This window comes from Toxoplasma gondii, chromosome VI (assembly GCF_000006565.2).
Source record: "Toxoplasma gondii ME49 chromosome VI, whole genome shotgun sequence".
NCBI classification, from domain to species: Eukaryota; Apicomplexa; class Conoidasida; order Eucoccidiorida; family Sarcocystidae; genus Toxoplasma; species Toxoplasma gondii.
The window spans coordinates 2030990-2050324 of record NC_031473.1 but is presented as its reverse complement, the minus strand read 5'-3'; the positions used below and the strand labels follow the sequence as shown (position 1 = coordinate 2050324).

Sequence of the window (19335 nt, the reverse complement as noted above, 5' to 3'; positions counted from 1 at the left end):
CCTTCCTGTAGGAGAGTGTTCTTCTTGCCTTTTTGCGCTGTCTGATGCTGCCGTGCATTCTGTTGGGCATGCGGTTCGCGCAGCATGCAGATCGCTCGACTACTTTCGCTCTGCATGCGAGCCTTTTGCAGCTCTTCTTTTGTGCAAGACACGAAGCCGAACTCTCTGCGCTTTCACCAAAACACTGTCGGATTGTTTAAACATATTCTTTGGAATTCGATGCACAGAAACGAGCACGGAAGATGAAGGGCTCTTGCCCGTTCTTTTGTGGAGGACCGATGCAGAAAAAAGTGTTCATTGAGATGTTTTCTTAGAGGGACCGTCACGCATTCGTTGTTTTCACGGTGTCGTGACCCTTGGAAACTAAAAGGAATTCCTCTTTCTGAAGTTTCCAGGTGCGTCTCTTTCTTAGGCTTCGAGAAAACGAGACGGACGAGCCGCCCAAGCCGACGCTTACACGAGAAACCTGACACTTCTCCACATCACACATTTTCAGCGGATCGAAACACGAGAAAACTACTCGACTAAAGTCTCTGCTTCCACCTGCGTTTGTTCCTTGTTCTCGTTCGGTCGCGCGGTGTTTCACAATTTATGTTGCTGTCTCCTCTCTGTCGAGGGAGCTGCTAAGGCATCGTCGTGCTGGGGAATACAGGCGATAAGCAGTGAGCCTATTTGTTTCCAGCTTCTCTACGTTGAGGAAATTGTTTTTCTGTCGTCGAGAACCGATTCGGCCGCGGCGGGAAACAAATGCACGTTCCCGTCTCTTCTCATTTGTCCCTGGGAGTTGCGCGTTTGTCTTTCTTGGCGGCGGCTTCTTTGTAAGGACGGAGTATAGGCGAACTTCTGAATACCACATCAGCGTTCGACTGCTCTTTTTCTCGAAAGCGCTCGGTTCTGCGGGAACCGGACACCCTCAAGAACGCGTTTGTATGGCCCTTCGTTTGAAGCAACTCGTAGTTTACCCCCGACGTTGTTTGCGCAGGTGGACTGACCACAGGAAGGCGTTTCCTTCCCCTGTTTTTCTTCTGTCGAAAAGCGCGTCTCTCTCTCTGCCTGCGTTTCGGCACCGACAGAGGCGACAACGCTTTTACTCGGCCACTCTGGGTCGTGCTCCTTCACAAACATGCCTCTGCTGAGGTGGCTTTCCAGCCACTCTCCTCTCCCTTCCTCGCGAACGGGTTCTTCGCTCACACTCAGCCACGCCTGGTGAAACGCGGACGCGAGCGCTCCTCCGTGGACACCGCGAATTAGAGACATCTCTTCATTGCTGTTTGCACGCTCCCTTGCAATTCCGATGGCCTCCCTGCCGCCTCCAGAGGAGGCCTTTCCGCGGCGCTCCTTCACCGCTGCCGCTGCCGCCCCTCCCCCTATGTCGCCAACGATCTCGTCAGTCGCCGCGCCGTCTGAGCTGTTAGCTTCTTCTGTCTCGACCTTCTCTCCGGCCGACTCCACGGACTTCGCCTGCCCCCAACTGCGTGCGGAGCTGGACCAGGCGCCTGCTCCACGTCCGCCGGCGGCCAAGAACTCGGCTGTGGTTGCCGCAGTGCAGCGGCAGCAGCAGCAGGAGCAAGAAGACTTTGCAGCAGAAGCTGCAGCTGAGGCAGGCAAGTCCCCGCAGCAGTTTCTTATGCTTCGAATCAAAGAGACTCTGCATGCGCCACACCCGCGCCTAGAGGTTCTGTGCGGCTGCGCAGCTGACCTGGGGCACCTCCTCTTCTCCGCGTCTCCACCCCACTACCGAGAGGGGGGTCTACCGCTCATCGCTGGCGTTGCCCTCACTCAGAACCGACACACCGCTCTGCTCCGAAAACTCCAAGAACAGCAGGCGCAAGAAGCCGCAGCTGCCTTCGCTGCGAGTCTCGACGCGTCCTCGACGGCGCCCGAGGCTCCACCGGCGAGCGGAGCAGGCACGGACGCGGTCGCGGCGCAGCTAGCAGAGGCGGAGGAGACGGGGGGCCTCGTCTCTGCGACGGGGCTCATCGGAGGGTCGCTTGTCGGTCAGTGCTTCGCGCTCCTGATGGAAATGTTTGCGTGCACCTCGCATCCGGTCGTGAGATCCGCCACCTTTCTGCAGCTGTGGCGCAATCGGCACTTCTTCCCCTACCTCCTTCTGCCCTCACAAGCCGCGGCCGCAGAGTCTGTCCGACGGCACGTCCTCGCTCTGCTTCAGCAGCCGCACATCGAAAGCCGCACGCGGGTCATGACGCTCGCGCTCGTCGCCCACGGGGCTGCGCCTCTCATCGCCCAAGACGCGCCCACCGTCGAGACAATTCTCAACACACTGGCAGGCTTGTGGGGTGCGCATGCGGTCTGCGGATCCACCGGAGACAGTGTGGCGGTCGAGGAGACAGCGGTCGGAGGGCAGAAAGCTGCAACGAAGGGCGCTGTGGAGATTCGGAGAGGCGGGGGCAGAGGGCCTTCTCGAGACGCGCCTGTGGCGACCTCGAGACAGACACACTTGACGTCTTTCCCGGAACACACAGATCTAGACCCCTCGCTGGTGGCTGCGAGCGCGCCAGACACCGCTGCGGCCGCACTCCAGACCCTGGGGGCTCTTCTGCCTTTTCTAAGTGGAGACGCAACAATCCGAATTCTAGAGAGGGTGTGCGCCTACGTTTGGGGGATTCAGAGGATAAAGACACGAGAGGAGGGGCTCGACGCCTGGCTGCACGCGCACCGGCCTGAAGGCGCTGAACTCGCTCTGAGTCAACAGGCAGAGAGAACAAAGAGCGACGACACAGATGGCAAGGGAGAAGAAAGGAGAGACAGCGAGAAGTCGACAGAAGCGCAAAGACAAGCGGTCGTTGCTGCAGATGCCGACAAGATCCTTTTGGCGGGCCTCGGGAGCTTCAGAGAACGGACTGCGGACCTCCCGGCCTGCCTCCAGAGAGCGAGCAGCTTGGCAGCCCTTCTGGCAAGGACATCGCCGCTGCAGCCTGTACGCGGAGGAAAACAGCGTTTGAATTCATTCATCTATTCGATCTAGAGCAGTGAAAGACACGCTGTAGAAGCGACTCCTCAGATATGCTAGGGGGGGGGGGCAGGCGCCACTAAGATCAGAACCATTTAAGCGTGGGAGGCATCGTCTGTGAGCGAGAATTACCATTTATACGCTTCTTCTGGGGAGTGTAAACAACGATTTAGACTAACGACGGCGGGCAACCGGCACGACCGTCCGACACGAAGAATCCTGTCTTTTGTGAAAAAGAATTTTGAATTGTGACTGCTTGGGACTTCATGCAGGACATTGCTGTGTGGGCGCTGCGGTTTCTCTGGCGCCTCGTCGACCGCCTACGGGAAGCTGTCCTCTCTCCGCTGTCGACAGTCGGTCGTCTCGGGGCGAAGCCACCCCCGCAGGGTGTCTGCACTCCTGACGGGTCTTCGGTGGGTTCCTTCGACTCAGAGTTTTGCGGAAAGCATGTTGGCGTCTATTCAAAGGCTGAGCGCGGGGCGCCTAGCGCGCCAGGCACGTTGGCAAGTTCGTTGAGTCCAGTCGTCCTGCAGGCTCTCAAGGATACTGCATGCGCTTGCCTGGAGGCTGCAAATTTCCTTACGCTCAACCATGGTGACCTTCTCGTACCTCTGCAGGTAAGAACGCGAGTAGGCGTTTCCTCTCGCTCTTGATACGAGTGGTGACAGCCATCCTTTTCAGGTTTAGAGCTTACTTTCTTTACATCGTAGGATGTTGAAGTTCGATACATTGAGTTCTGGGACACAAGCGATGTGGAGTGACGTCAGCGTCGTAGAATATTGAATTCCGGCACCTTAGGCATCCTAGGGATTCGACTGTAGTGGTGCTGCCCAGCAACCGTACGGAGCGTCGTTGTCCGCATCTGGTAATCGGAGTTGCACTCAGAATCCTGAGCACTGCAGCCTCCGAAACCACAAGGAAGTTGGTTGTTTTCGTAGCTGGGGATGTATTCGGCGTCTCAGGTACTGCAGTGTGTTTGCATACTCCAGTGTATTAGGGTGTACCCGTGTGAGCTTCTAGAGTCGTCGAATATAACAGAGTGCTCCTGAATTTATCGGTTGCATCGATAGCAAACGAAGAGAATTTCTAGATTCAGATTCAGGACCGTCGCACTGGACGTTTTTATCTGTGAGGGTCATTTCTAAGCGTGTGGTGGGAAGTCTACGGTAAACGAGAGTACTCTGGTTTCAGAAGGATTGGCGCCACGCTGTTCTCGGAGTCATCAGGTCAGAGACAGATAGAGGGGTGCAGGCACTTTCCGGCAAGTTTAGGTAGACGATTTAGAGCGGCGAGACTGAGCGGAACTGGAGTTGGTTAACTTTCTCGAACTCTTCCTTGTGAACAGAATAGATAAGGCGGAGTCTTGTTGACGCTCGCGAGCCCGCGTGTATTTATAAAGACTGAGTCTTCATCAATGTTCGCACACGTTTTAAATAGCAAGTCATTTTCCCGTTTCTTCTTCAGCCAGCCTAGATAAAGTTGAAGGTCATCCCAGGGATTCTCCGTCAAAGGCGGCATCAACGACAAGGATGAGATTCGCCGACACCCAAAAGCTGGACCAAAAGACTAGGTTGCATGTAATCGATGTTTTTTGAAGCGCATTGAAAATAAAACAGGTTCCGGTAAAAACAACTTGACAGCGCATCGAAGGCGATAAGACATCGCAGCTCGAAATTGACTAACACAGTGGATTCATTATTTCCGTCTCTTTCTCTTCAAAATATACACCTGAAGCATCCTACGTCTCTTTGCGTTGTTCGTTTTCGCAGCTTCACGGCTTAAAATGCATTCTGGAGAGCTGCTGCTGCGCAGGCGCTTGGATTCCGGACTCTCGCGGCAGCACGTGTGGCGACTTGAATCCGTCAACAATGCAAGGCCCTGTCTCCAGAACGTTCCTGGCGACCTCTGCGCTCCGGTGTCTCCTCGACCTCGTGCATGCAGGCCTGGTGCGTGCCTGCCCTCCCCTCGGCTTTTTTTCAGGTCGTCGCGAGTCTCCTCAGCTGTTCGCGGACTTCCGTCTCGACGCTGCCGGTCTGGATGACGCGGGATTCAGAAACAGACTCGCGTCAGATGCCTCTCAGCATCAGAAAAGGTCTTCGCGCTCTCTCGCGTCTGCGCTGCATGCGACCCGTGACAGCCGATCGGGTCCAAGTGACAAACGTCCCGACTGGACCGGTCGAGGGCCACCAGACGCCTCCAGCTTCCTTCGCGAGTCAGAGGAAGAACGAAAGCGAAGTCGCGAACTCCGGCACCGAGACCTCTGGGTCTGGCTGCGTATCGCAGCTCTTGAGGGCGCCCCGGCTGTCTGCGTCTTCCTCGCGCTTCTGAGTGCGCTCGTCGGCTGGTGTGTGCCCAACGCAGACATGACAGGGAGTTCGTTTCGATTATTTAAAAAGGAAAAACCGTGTGGCTGTCGCCTCCTCGGACAGCGGGGATGTTGTGGAGACTCTAAGTCACTTGCAGCAGGTGGGGAATCCTCTAAGACGCTTCTTCAGACGAAAACGGAAGACTCGCTGCGTCATGCAGCGGACGCGCAAGGACACACAGTCCACGCGGTCGCGGAAAGCACCACAGAAGGTGAAACCAAGAAACCGAGGCCTGCAGGAACAGGATCGAAACTCCACCGTGTAATGTGCACAAGCGGGGAGCCCGGGTGCGGCGCAGCCGACAGCGGAAGAGTAGAGAGAGAGGCCGGCGGCGATGTCGCGGGGGCCTTGGCGGAAGGTGGAAGAGAGAAGGCGAGTGGCGCCGCGTCCAGAGAGGAAGCAGATCTTGGAAAGAAGGTCGAGAAGAAGCGAGGTAGAGAAGAAGGAGATGAATGCAGTGAGCAAGTCAAACGAACAGCTTTAGCAACAAAAACAAGGACCGGGAGCGTCACCTCGAAAGGGCCTTCGGAAGACCCGTCGGCAAAGATCGGCGGAGATCGGAGTGTAGGTGCGCCTCTCTCCTGGCTTTCTGCTGCGAGTGTGAACGACGGCGAGAAAGGGGAAGGCGGAAACCATGTGCAGACTTTCTGCTCAAGTGTTTCGCTTCTCCAAGCTGCCCAGAAGGCCGTCGGCGCGGGACCGAATGTGAGTGGAACTCGGCTTCTAGAGGATCTACGCGAACTGGCTGCGGCACGCAGCACAGGGGCTTCTCCGTGCGTTGTCTCTCATGCCTGTGACGCGCATGCAGTGGGAGGCAGTGCGGGGGTTCGCGAGTTTGGAGAGACGAAACCCACGGTAGAACCGGAAGAAGCCACCGCTGCAAAGACAGCCTCGGCAGCGGTGACGTCCCCGAAGAAGCTGGAGACGCGCGGTGACTCGACGAAGAGGGGGCGTTCGCATGCAAAGAAGGCAGACACAAGCAGCGACGAAGAAGGCGAGGAAAAAGAGGAGGGCGAACTCAGCGATGACGAACCGGTGCAGAACAGCTCCGACTCGAAGGGCGCCGTCATTCAGACTCGCGGACAGACGCAGCTCTCGAGCTCAGGAGTATCACCGCCACGCTCCGCATCAGAGAGCACGGTTTTACATCGCAGAACCACTTCAAATGGAGTTGCCGAGAATCCTTCTTTCAGGTCGGCAGAAGCCGTCAGAGACGGCAAACTCGCGGGCTCGGCTGCGGCAAAAGAGACGAAACATCAGAGCTGGATAGATGAACTGAAGAAGAACGCAGGGGCTGCTCGACAGCGACAGGTTCCGGAGAACGGACGTAAAACAAGCTCAGACAATCGTACGAATACGAACGCAAATGGAAGAAGGGCAACTGTGACAGAGAACTTTCAGTCTTTCACGGGTTCTTCTTCCGACAGCTCCTCGCTCGAAGAAAGCGGAGACGAGAGCGAATGGATCTCTCAGGCTCTCCCTCTCCGATCGTTTGCCCGCTGCGACGCATGCTCGCCCAGACGCGCTGTCGGAACAGAAGAACGCGGGGAGAAAAGCCGAGGTTTTGGAGGCGGCGAAGTGGTTCTTCGCCGCGTGGAGAGGACAGAAAGGAAAGCTGTCGCGACGAACAGGAGCTTGCGGACTCGCAGTTCGCGGACACCGCTTCTCGACCGAGCAAGGGGAAGTTTGCCGCTGTCGGGACAGCGAGACGGGCCGGATGTACGCCGGGGCCCCGGAGGTCTCTGCGGAATGACGGCGAGAGAAGTGGAGGAGGCGGAGGCGCACGTCTCCAGCCGAGGAGATCTAAAGAGAACTTTGGAGCTTCTTCTTCACCTCGGAGGAAAGGCCTCACAGTCTCCGAAAAACATCCGTCTCCTCGCTCTCCTGGTGGCCCTGCAAGTTGTCTCCTGGCTGGTCGCGCCTCTGCCGCTGAGTGCGCTTCGACTCATGGCAGCCAAACAACAGAGCCGCGACGCGACGTCGGGCGCGACGGGGAAGCTCAAAAAGACTGGAAAGGCGGACCTCCAAGGAACAGAAGTGGAGAAGCACACTCTCTTGGGAGGCGACAAAGCGGTGGAGAGGTCGACAAATGCGTCCAGTGCCTCTGCGAGGACTGACGTGCCTGATCGGGAGGACGCGGCGCTCCTGACAGCCGCGACAGAAGAGCAGACATCCACTCGAATCCTCGTTTTTCGGACTCTCAAGGCCTTCGCTGAGCAGCTCACAGACGACGAAGACACCCACCAGGTGCGCACGTCATTCGAACTGAAAAGGCTTCCCGTAGGAAAGAAACAGTTCGTGTGAGGCTGCAGGAAATGCAACAAAGGAATCAAGTGAAAAGACTCTTGCTAATAGGGCACCACATTCCTACACGTATATGTATGTATATATTGTAGATCCGAATATCATATATATACCGCGTTTACGATATAAGGTACATGTGTATATATATGCGTACATACATTTGTTGGTATGCAAAGTCTTGTCTTCTGCTTATCAGGAGACACCACATACATTTGTATATGTGCGTATATGAGTATGTACATGCCGTAGGTACGAACGCAGATATGTATATGCCAATGTGCGTCTACATCGTGGATATGAATTAAGAAAGACGGACATACATATACGTAAATATGTGTATTTATCGTGGATATGAAAAAAGATGCATATATATATATATATATGTCTATAAAAATCGTGGATATGAATATATATATATATCAGTGTGAGCACTGCATAGGGCGAAATTTTGATACGATTGTCTGGCGGCGCTACATCTCGAGTGACTTTTCAGTCTCCGTTTTTCTCCGCATGCACTGCTGCTCGCGACCCCCGGTCTTCTCTGTCGTGCCTGTGTGCCCTTTGTACAGCCCATCGTCAGCGCATGGACGGGCCGCTGCCTGTTGTCCCTCCGCATGCACTGGCCTGCCCTGCTTCCACTTGCGGCGGAGCTCCTATGTCGTTTCTCTCTCTCCTTGCCACCAAAACGTTCGACGCTGTCCGCGTCCCCCACAGCGTTAGCGTGCTTGCTCTGTGCACATGCAAGTCAAGGGAACTCGCCTGGACTTCAGAAAGACTCCTTCGCACCAAGCGAGCCCCGCCGCGTTGCCCCTGCGTCCGCGAATGCCACTACGCCTGCACTTTCTTCCCCTTCTGAGCCCCCACGATCGACCGTAAGCGTCACCGTCTTCCTCGATCGAGAGGAGATCCAGCCGGGGAGTCTGAAATTTCTTTTTCAGCCGGCGCTTCAAGGGTCCCGTCCTGGAATTCCACTCAGACATGCACTGCACGTTCTGTCGGCGAGACGCGGAAACTCCAACTCCCCGCCACGCACGAACACCCCAGGTGTCTGTACACCTGACCAGGCGGCGCCAGATTCTGAGGTTTTTATCCGGTCGTGGAACTCGCATTTCGCGTGGATGAACGCGTACAGAGCTGGGCTGTCGACCTTTCTCGAAGACGCGGGCAACATGCACGGTCTCTCGGGGATCTGCTCCTCTTCTTCGTCAAAACGCGGAGGAAACGTAGCTCACTTTGAAGGCCAGGAGAGACCGTGGCTGTTGAATGTCCCTGCCGACGCAGGGGCACCGGCGTCTGGTCGACTCCAGACTTCTACCCCCTCTGCATGCGCCGCTTCGCCGCATGCAAGTGGCGGTTCCGTTTCGCCTCGCTTCGAGTTCCACGCCGATGCGACTGGCTTCTTCTCGCGTAAAAGTCTCTATAAAACAGCAGTGTATGCGGGCGTTGCCGGGTTTCCCGCAGTTGCCGCTCGCTGCCTGAGTGCATGCGCGGCAGCTGCCGTGACACCCGAAACCTTCGCGTGGCTGACGGCTTTGGCTGCGACTCTCCGTGCCGAGGCGGCGCTCGCTAGGAACGCAGGAAACAGGATCTTTTCTGAGGGTTTTACAGGCGCATCGCGGCCCGTCCTCCTGGGGCAGACGGACGTGGAGACTGCGCTTGCAGCGAGTCCTCACGTGTCTGCAGAGCCGGCTGTCGAGAACTTGTCTGGCTTCAGGGAAGGGGGAAATGAAAGCGAAGAGCAACTCAGCGCATGCAGTATGCACGCGTTACCTGGCGGGACAGTGAGTGGGGACGCTTGCGCAGGAGGACTCGCGCACGCGCCACCAGCGTCTTTTGATTCTCCAAAAGAAAGGCAGCAGACCAAATGCGGAGTAAGAAACGCAGCTGGACGCTCGGACGCGTTTGCGGAAGCAGTCGCGCAAGCCAGGGAGGCCGTGCGCGAGGCTGAGAGGCACTGGACTTTGGCACCTGAAAGTCTTGAGACCCTGCGGAGGCGCGAGGAACACTTTTTAGGCGAAGGAAGGAGCAGCTCTTGTGGAAAACCTCATCCGCTGCTCTACGCTTTCACCAAGGTGCGCTTCGAATCGGCAGGTTCAGCGAGATAGGAGAGAGGCACGAAAGACAAAAATCCGCAGAATAAAGGAGTCTCGTGAACACAGTGAGATGAGGAAACTTCTGCACAAAGATCCAACACAGGAAAGCCTATTCTAATGGAGCTCGGGAGTTTGTCGAGACTCAAACGGAACTAGGCGTCCAGACCTTTAACTACGCAATGTGTAGCGCCAAGCTTAGTATGATAGAACGACGTTTTCAGGAAGGTTGCAATGCCCAAGGAGTTACGTTCTGAATCGGAGGTGATGCAACGTCTCTACTCGATTCGAGTGATAGGGTGTCTGTCTTTCAGTTAGTGTCTGAAAACGCTTTTGCATTCATTTGTCTTTACCATGTGTCTCGTGAATAAGAGCACAGCACCCTGGTTCCTCAATCCAGTGCACTGGGGAATTTTAGACAGGAGCAGCGCGATGTCTTTGGTGGTGATGCCGAGGGCCTCATGACATTTCGTCGCTTCTACCGTGTGCACGAAAGCTGATGCACAGAGCAACCGTGAAGTTTTAAAAGTCAGTTGATCATTATTAGATCTTTTAGTACAGTGCATCTCTCAGCGCGCGCTGTGGTCGGTGAGGAGACTTTCAACATTTCGAGAAAGAGCTTATTGGTCCTTACGCGTAGCCTCCCCAAAAGGAGTTTATAACTTTCACAAATTCACGTATGTACGAATAAATGCTTCTATGCGTAAATTGCTCCGATCACTCTACTGTTTTGTCGTAGCTTTTACGCTGCGCTTGTCTCGTTCTCGTGGTCGGTATTTTGCGATTCGGTAACTCTGTTACACTTTGCTTTTGAACGTTTCCGCTCCCATGCACTCGAGATTTTTCTCTTTTTTGTCTTCCGTGTTGACTCTATGCTTTGTGTCTCACCTTCCTCTGATCTTCGTTTGTCCAAGCTCTTTCTGGGGACAACACGGAAAAGGCGTGCTCAGATTTCAGTTGGCTCTCCCCCTTCAATTGTAGTAGCCATCATCTCTGAAATCGTTCCTGAGCTCTTTCTGGGGAGTGTCCACTTCGAGCTTCCGCGTTGGGGAAACTTTCGCTTCACAGCTTCTCCATCTTTGGTTTTTGGCGCTTTGTGCCTGTCGAGGGAGAAACGCACTTCTTCGGAAATGCAGTCTACTCAAAGCTGACGGTGTCTTTATAGAGGTCAAGGAGTAGGTGGGGAAAGCTGACTCTCCGAGACGCACCCCAGTTCTTTCGGTCTTTATGTCAAGCATGCAGCTCCTCGCTGGACTGTTTTAAAAGACAGTTAAGAGTGGTGAGCTCAGTCTGCTACATTCTTCTGCGGCGTGTCAATTCAGCTAAAAGAGAGGAAGTCACGAACGACTTTTTGGGGCAAAGTTGAGCTCTTCACTTCTGGGCCGCTCCAAACCCTCTCCACACCGTGTGGACTCTTACTTTGTGTGCAGGGGCGTTCTGCTCTCGTCACTGCGTTGCTTTCCTTCTTGGCTTTTTGTGGAGACGTTGCTCATGGAAAGACTGTTTCAAGACGGGCTCCGTTGTCTCCCTCGTCGACTGGCGCATGCAGAAGCGAAGAAACTCCGAAAACTGCCGCGAGCGAGCAAAGTGCGCGGGCGACCTCGAGAGCGAAGTCGTTTCCAGGAAGAGAGATGACGGCAGAGGCATCCGAAGAGCATGCGGAGTCGCTGCATCCAGGTGGCTGCGCACGCGCTCCACTCCCTGCGCATGCAGAATGCGAACAAGAGATTTTTAAGGAGACTTTGGATCTCTTAGAGAACTTAAGGAACCAGTTCGGGAGCCTCGAAGTACAGTAAGCGTCGCTTCCTGTGTTGGGTTTCTTCTCGAACTTTCGTAACGGACTTCTGCGGTGCGGGTACAGAACCCATTGAAAACCATGGATTAACATAACACAAGGGTGAGGGCCATCTGTGATCTTTGTTGTTGCCCTGATGTCTTTCCTCCACATCGATTCCCCCTGGGTGCATGTTAGACAGCGAGCGTCTCAGCGGCTTTCTTGCTTTCCGGTTCTAGTGTACACGTTGGATCAATAGAGTTAATGACAACACATTTTCCACGATCTCGTTTCACACTTGACCCTGAATGATTCAACTCAGCTCAGTAGTATTCGGTTGGACATTCTGAACCACGCAGGTTTGAGTCTGCCTCGAGGCTTCTTTGTTGTGATCCACGGACATGAAAAAACGCCGGTGCATATTGTTTCTTCACGGAGGATGTGTGGGTCTTTGTCGCTTCTAAGTTTTTCTAATCTTTGGAGCTGGTTTTTTTCTTTGCGAGAAGGAAGTATGTAGAGACGCTTCTCTGAGGCGCATTGCCTTGGGTATTGTTCATCGCGCCGAAGTGTTGAGAAACGCACGCTTGACTACTCGATTTTGTTGACATAAATTTAAGCATTTTTTCTGTCTTTGTTTCCCCAGATTCCGCTTTTTCAGCGCACAGCCCCTCCGCCTCTGCTCCACTTCCCGACGGCTGTTAAGCATTCAAACTTCTCTTTGTCGAACGTTTTTCCTCTTGGCAACTTTCCTCATGATTCGCCTTCTGAAGTCGCACGTGTTGTCGCTCCTCTCTTCTCAAGGCTTCTTCTCGGGGTGTCTGTACACCCACAGATCCCCCACAGAAAGAGCACGTTCCTGTCGCGATTCTTGTTCAGAAACTGGGCAGAGCCCCTTGAGTTTTTTGGCACACGAAGCCTTCTCGAGCTTCTCTCAAGTCATCGGTTTTCACTCCGAACATGTCGCCTCAAAGCCTAATCCTTCGTCCTCTACATTTGGACCTTCTTGCTCTAAGTCTAATTCTGCTCGCTCTAAATCTGAGCCTTTCTCTTCTGAGTCCAAACCTTTCTCGTCGGAGTGTGAACCTTCTTGCCTTGATGGTTCAGATGTCGGCTCTTTCTCGCAGAAGGCAGCCGCTTCGGGCGCGGGGCCTGCGTCGGCTTATAGACGGAGAACCCTGCGGTTCCCCTTGCTCGGCGCGTGTTTCTTTTCGGAGGCACGAAGCCCCGCGAGTCCCGAAGTCCTCGAAGCGGCGCTGCGTGCAGCGCAGGTGGCGTCGCAGCTTAGCGACAGCCTCCCGTGTCCCTTGGAGCTAAGAGGGGAAGAGGAAATTCTCGATTTTCTTCCTCTCTGGGTCCAAGCGAGTGCTTCCCCGTTGTGGGATGAGGCTGGGCCTACCAGTTGTTGGGCGTCAGTGGACGACTGCCGAAAGGGGGGCACTGAGGGAGTGCGAACGCGCGGGAGAGAACGGGAGCTTTTTCATCTTACTCAGAGACCCCGGCGGGGCTGTTATCGCCGATCTCTCGCTCGGCTCGCGGCAATGAAGCGGAGCCTCTTGCAACGAGAAGTCGGACAGGAGTCTCCGGATTCGGAGACACCTCTCTCCTCCCTCGTCTCTCTCGAGGCCATGGCCGGCGCGGCGGCGTCTCGGTCCTCTCTTCGTGTCTCCTCTCGCGCGTCAGAAGGCGACGAAAGACGACAGACAGAGGAGGGAAGAGATATGAAAGATCGAGGTCCAAAGACATCTCTCCTAGGCGTAGAAGACGGACAGCAGTCACTTCCACAAATCGAGTGCCCAACCTCCCTGCAAACCCCAACAGCTGAGACCGAGAACACAGGTTCTTCTTCTCTTTCTTCTTCTTCGTCTTCTTCTTCTTCGTCTTCTCCCTGTTCTTCTTCTTCGTGGTCACCAGAGTGCACGTGTTACGTGAGGCCTTTTTTCTTCCTCGATCGGGTCTCGCCGCTTCTGCGGATCTCAGCAGCTCCTCTTGTGCGTGACGCAAACGCAGGGCATCTTGATGATCAACGTTTAAGGACTTTCTCTTCCGAATTCGGAGTTTCCTCTGAACTTTCTCTCAAGTCGAACCCGACACCTTCAGGACGAGGAGCTCAGGACAGCGACGCGTGCGACGGAGTCGCGTCCCCAGGGCTCCTGGAGGGCGCTGTGTCGGAGGACGAGGCGGTGGAAGGCGCAGACGGAGAGCCTGGCGAAGAGCGGGACTTCTCCGAGCCGCGTGCGCCGTTGCATGCGTCGACGGACCCGTATGCGCCAGTGCAGACGGTGAAGAAGGAGGTGACAGAGGAAGGCGTTTCGTCGACAGAGGCCAACGAGCAGGTGGAGAGCGCCAGAGATTTGGAGGTGGAGGACGCGGGGTTTGTCAAATGTGAGGAAGGCAGAAGATGGATCAGCAGTGAAACTACTGCGTGCCTCACGGCGGAAGTGGAGCTTGAGCAAGAAGTCTCGATGGATTGTTCGTCAAGTGGGAGCAAGAGTTTCAGCGCCTCAAGAACGGCAGACAGAAGAAAGTGTTTTGCTCCAGTCGCTGAGAATCTCCAAATGACCGCATCGTTCACAGAGCAAGAGAGGGAAGCGGGGCCACAGGACTCAGGAGGTCGCTTCGACCCTGGTGACGAGACACGCAGTCCGCTGTTCTTCTGCTGGAATGAAGACGCAGACGGAGAAGGATCGTCTCCACTTTTACGCAGAGCGTTTCCCCGAGACCTGCTTCGCCAAGCTGCCGCCTTGATCGAGCAGTGTATTTACACTCCGTTTCCTCTCCCGCCGCGGGTCTTCAACCCAAAGTGTCTCCCCTGGGTCGCCGTCCGAGCAGTTCTGAGCGGAGAGGTAAAGCAAGTCTCTTTTCGTTGTTCTTGGAGTTCTCGTAGCGAGGATCCAAAGGTGCTTTTATGCAGACCCTTACACTGGCAGGCATCAGCTCTGAGACGCGATTAGTCAAACACCCGTCGGACCTCGTACTGGAAGTCATCAGCTCTGAACAGGAAGACTCATAAGCTTTTCTGGGCAGTCGAGACTACGAGTTGAACTGCTGAAAAAACGCGGACTCCCCGTAGTGTGAAGTGACAGGCCTCAGGCAGGGTACCTTGTGTGTGTCCCTCGCTGAGACTTTGAATCAAGCTCTCGTTTTACTTACGGTTCCATACAGTTCGATGTTTGTGGCATTTCCCTGGTAAGCAATCGACGCATGTTTCATCAAAGCACGAAATGCATGCACCAGAGGCCGAGCTGATGTTCTCAGACTCAGCTTTATGTCTGTAGAAAAGGAGGCGCCATTTGTATTTTTCGGTCTTCCGATGAGACTGAGATTTGACGTATGCTGTTTTTGGATAGTTTCCCCTCTTCATGCATGCGGGGAGAGGCATTCTGATGTTGCTTTCACTGGAGTTCTTGACCGGCGATGCCTTCACTCTGGTTTTCGCGTGTGAGTCCCGGAGATAAAAAGAAACATTTTCAGTGAGAGGCGACGCGCCGCCCAATCTTTCCCATTTGCTTCGATGTAATGACGTTTTTCGTCGAACGTTTTCTCTTTTGTGAATGCCTGGATGCAGGAAGAGGCAGCCCGCGGCCGGTGCGTCTTCCCAGTTGTGATGTTCACAGGCGAGTTGCGTGATGCTGAGGTAAGAGTTTCTCCAAGTAATGTGAAGGCAGTTCAGGAGTAAAACTGTCGGAGATATTCCATCAATTAAACTGATGTAGCGTTAAATCTAAGGAAACTTTTTTGGGGTTTCTTCGCGACGTGACTGTCGGAGGTGAAAGTCGTAGGTTCGTTAAAGACGAACTGAAACAGCATGTGCCACAAATGTTTACACAGAGCAAGAACGAAACGTAGAGGCTGAGAGACGACAAAACATCCTCGTAGTTCTTAACCATATACTATGCCGACTAGAGGCAGGAAGTAAAGACTCCCATATACACACACAGTTGCCACGCGCATAGTCCTGCATAGATGTCTGTTTTTTCGTTTGACTTCTACATACTCCTTCCTCGGATTTCTCTGTTCGATATGAACCTACTTTACTCCGGTAAAATAATTCAACGAGTCCCTGTGCACAGCTTTCAGCGTTACTTTGGGGAGTGTTGAAGATATTTGTTTGGTGCCTTTTCGCTCGCCTTTCTGCGCAAGCTGCGATCCTTGAAGCTGGCTAAACAAGTACTTTTGTATTGGGTCGCTGTGACACATACACGGAAATTGTCGGATGAGTCAGGCCTTGTAGAGAAACCAAGAAACTTTTTATTGAGCAGAGTTTTATCGGGATGTTTCGGGCGACGCGCGTCTGCTTACCCGGGAGAGGTTTGACTTTGCTCTCGTTTTCTGCGTGGAAGACATTTAAATGGTCTTTAACCCTGCAGACATAGATGCCGCGCTGAATGTGCCCTTTTACCCTCAAACGTTAATGACGGTTGCTGAATGTCTGTTGCACTTAATTGCATTGAGCTTCTTACACACGGCCTTTATCCTGCGTAAAGTTATCTTTCATCCTTGTTTGTTATTCATTTATATTTCAGGCGCAAACCCTGGCTGCTTGGGCGTTTGTGAGGCTTCGCATTTCGCTCGCGATCGGTGTCGGCTTTTTTCAGCAGGCGGCGTTACACGGCGCCTTGCATGGAAGGGACAAGGGTGAGAACAGATTGAAACAGCTTTTCAGAAGAGATTCCATCGATCGGGTTCGGTCTCAACAGCCGTTTAATCGTGATGTTCTTAGGAACAGACTCTTTTTCTCTATGTACCTATTTTTATTTTTGGCGTTGTGGCGGCAAGAGCATTGGACCCCCTTTCTCTCCTGTGTTTCGCAGCTTGGCTCGCGGCCTAGAAATACCGCGTTATGATGTGTAACAGAAGGAGTCTAGCTCCTGTTGTTTTCTGAATTGTATTGCAAGCCGTAGTACGCAGGAGGACCGAAGGTCAACCGCTATTTAAGCGTGGCAATTGCCGCAGCTGTAGATGGATGCTAAGTGTAGACGTATATATATATATATATATATATATTCATGTGCATGTGAAGGGTATGTTGGGGTCGGTAAAATTACGCACGAATAGAACGAAAGAGAAACCGTTATTTAAACGCAACAGTTACTGCCGCGGTAGATGAATGCAAATTTTTAGTCACCTTGGTTCTCTGTTTCCTACCGAACCGGTTATTGGCTGATCCTCATATCGCACACAGCTCGTGGCTGCCTCTTGTAGCGAGAGCTCTCCCTTCCCTGCCATGCAAAGCGGACAAGGAAGGACAGGGGTGTACGGGTCACAACTACCTGTAGCCAGGTACTTGGATTTCCTGTTCAACCGTGTTGTGTGTTCAACTGGAGTCGAAGGATTTGTCGTGTACACACGCAGTGTGTTCCAAATTTCTTCATACCGCCATCAAATGCCAAACACGTTTACACATGCTTGCTTATATGCACACAGGCATGTATGCGTATTTTTAGCGAAGGGATTGGCGTCTTTGTTTTCATCAGTGCCGCATTTTCTGTGTGTCTTTTCACGTTGGAGTTTTTTCTTCAGATCAAGAGGTGATTGCCGTCGAGGATGTTCCTGTCGCGCAGCCTATCCCTGGGTCCGCAGACGCCTTCTGTAATGTGGAGGGCGACAGCCAGGGGCCGGGTCCGTACGCAGGTGGTCTTCGCCACTTTTCTCACACTTGCTTTTTGGACGCAACGATGCAGACACTGCCTTGTTTGCTTGTAGAGGCGATTCCGCTAGACGCAAATCGCGGGGTTATTGGAGATAAAAGTTCTACTTTTATTCAAGTCACTGAGGCTCAGAAAGCCATGCCACTGTAACGCCGCGAAGGCGTTTTTTCAGTTACCGCACCGTCAAAACAAATCCAAAAACTCGTTAGAGGGCGTGAATGATTTCTGGCAGCATATTATGTGGTGTCAAAAGTAATTCCATCAAAAGCCGGCGGTTTTCTATGGCAAGAGGGTGCGCCGCTGCTGAGCCACTTCGCCCTTGAGGAAAGAAGCGCTCTACGGTTTAGGCTTGCTTCTTTACGAAAGGTTTCATCTTGAGCGTGTTCCCTGCACAAGCGAAGGCAGAAGCGTTCAATTGGTTGCGGCTGAGACCGTAAGTCATTTAACCCGGAAAATGCGAGCATACCCGTAGCGGGATGCATGTGACCATGTCGACGACGGATCCCGGGAGTGACGCCACGAGATTCATCGGTGGACTGCGTTTGGTAAGAATTCCTTTGACATTTGTTTTTCCGTATAATAGAAAGCTGCCGCGTATATGCTGAGGAAACAACGCTGTTTGTTGACAAACGGAGTGTGACACCACGAGATTCACGACGGAAAACGAGACAGCGCCTAAAGTGAAAGGAGAAGATTCTCAGCTGAGATTCCCCCTTCATCTATGCTTCGGGTTTTTTGTATTCTGCAAAGTGTACAAGGCTTCGTCAGTTTGTCGCGGCTCTCCGTGGGAGAAAACCACAACGGAGTCTTTCCCGCGCTTTCTGTGTCTGTGTCGCTGTATTTGAAGGAGAATAGAGTTTCCCAGGCACTTGATTTACCGTAAAGCCACGAGTTGGCGCGCGGAGGGTGAGAGAACAGTGCTGTTTCCTGAGATCTGCAACTATTCAAATGGCTTCAGCACGAAGCATTTGAGAAATTCCCAGCGGTATGTACGAGGCTTTCTTCGATACTCCAATGCCACGCTGCCACTTGTAGTAGATCCACAGATAGGTGCTAAGATCGCTCCAAGAGGCCAGACATACTTTATTGCTGCGCATTTCCACTTTAAATTGTCTCTTCGGGCGATTCTAGCAACTAGATGGGGATTTCCCTGGGTGCGCGACCGCCATGAACCAGAAGTGAAACTTCTGCGACAAACACAAGGGCAGCTCATTCAGAATATGTGCTTGTCTGCTTACACAAGGCGATCATCAAAAGAAGCCGCATGAAAGAGTTCCATATCGTTCTGTCGTTTAACAATAATTTTGTAGTCGCCTATGGTACGTCGGAACCACGATTCCCTACGTCCAGGCCCTTCCGCATTCCTCCAGCGCGTCTGCGAACCTCCTCTGGGCTGCTTGTTTGCGTGTTCGCTATCTGTACACTTTAGAACTTGGATCCGATAAACAGAGTTCTTCGAGATCTACAGCAGTAGTCCAACTCGTAGTATATACTCCCAAGAAAACGCCCCCGATTTATTCGGTACGGCATAATGGAGTTCTGCTAGGAAAACAGTGTGATCGTAGAAGGCAGCAACTTTCCTTTAACCCTGCTCATTGAGCAGTACGAACAATGCGGGAAATCCAATCTTAAATAGAGCAGGTTGTTGCATCAATCTAAGCGTACTGAACGCCGCGTTACAGGATGACGGTCTCTCTACCTGCATTCACTTACAACTCTTTCGCATCCTACTAACACGGGAAATCTCTGAGCTTGACAAAAGCGGTTTCGTGGACGGGGAAAGCAAAAGGCCGCAGTCATTTAGGATTAGACGCACAACCCCTTCCAAGCCGGAAGGATTTCGCTGGAACTAGCCAAACTGTAGGAGGTTTGTTAACATTTTAGAGAAAAGAATCTCCAAGTAGTGGCCTTTGTTCACAGGCGACCATCACTTTGATGCGCCTACTAAGGTAGAAGAGAACCTCGAATGCACACGCGCTGCAGTGAAGGAATGCATGCGGGGGGGACCTGTTTAGTAGCAATTTCAGGCATCTCCAGGCTGCTGAAAGGTCGGCAGCTGATGACGAAACGCTCCAACCAAAGTCTTTTTTCTCGACACCCGGACTGGAAAAGCCGCACAAATTGTGCAGCCTGGAGGCTCCCGAAACTAGTTCAACTATCCTGGCGCTGTTGCAGGATTGTG

The 19335-nt window shown here is 53.3% G+C and overlaps 1 protein-coding gene across 1 annotated transcript; it reads left to right on the top strand.

The window, feature by feature from the left end:
* Positions 1 to 209: 209 nt before the first annotated feature.
* On the top strand, positions 210 to 18058 carry TGME49_242435 (hypothetical protein). Its single transcript, XM_018780645.1, has 9 exons — positions 210 to 2938; positions 3244 to 3588; positions 4741 to 7584; positions 8211 to 9713; positions 11162 to 11523; positions 12149 to 14348; positions 15071 to 15139; positions 16029 to 16140; positions 17026 to 18058. Exons 1-9 carry the CDS (start codon positions 1295 to 1297, stop codon positions 17301 to 17303), a joined length of 9357 nt encoding a protein of 3118 aa, XP_018637482.1. The 5' UTR covers positions 210 to 1294; the 3' UTR covers positions 17304 to 18058.
* Positions 18059 to 19335: the final 1277 nt, after the last annotated feature.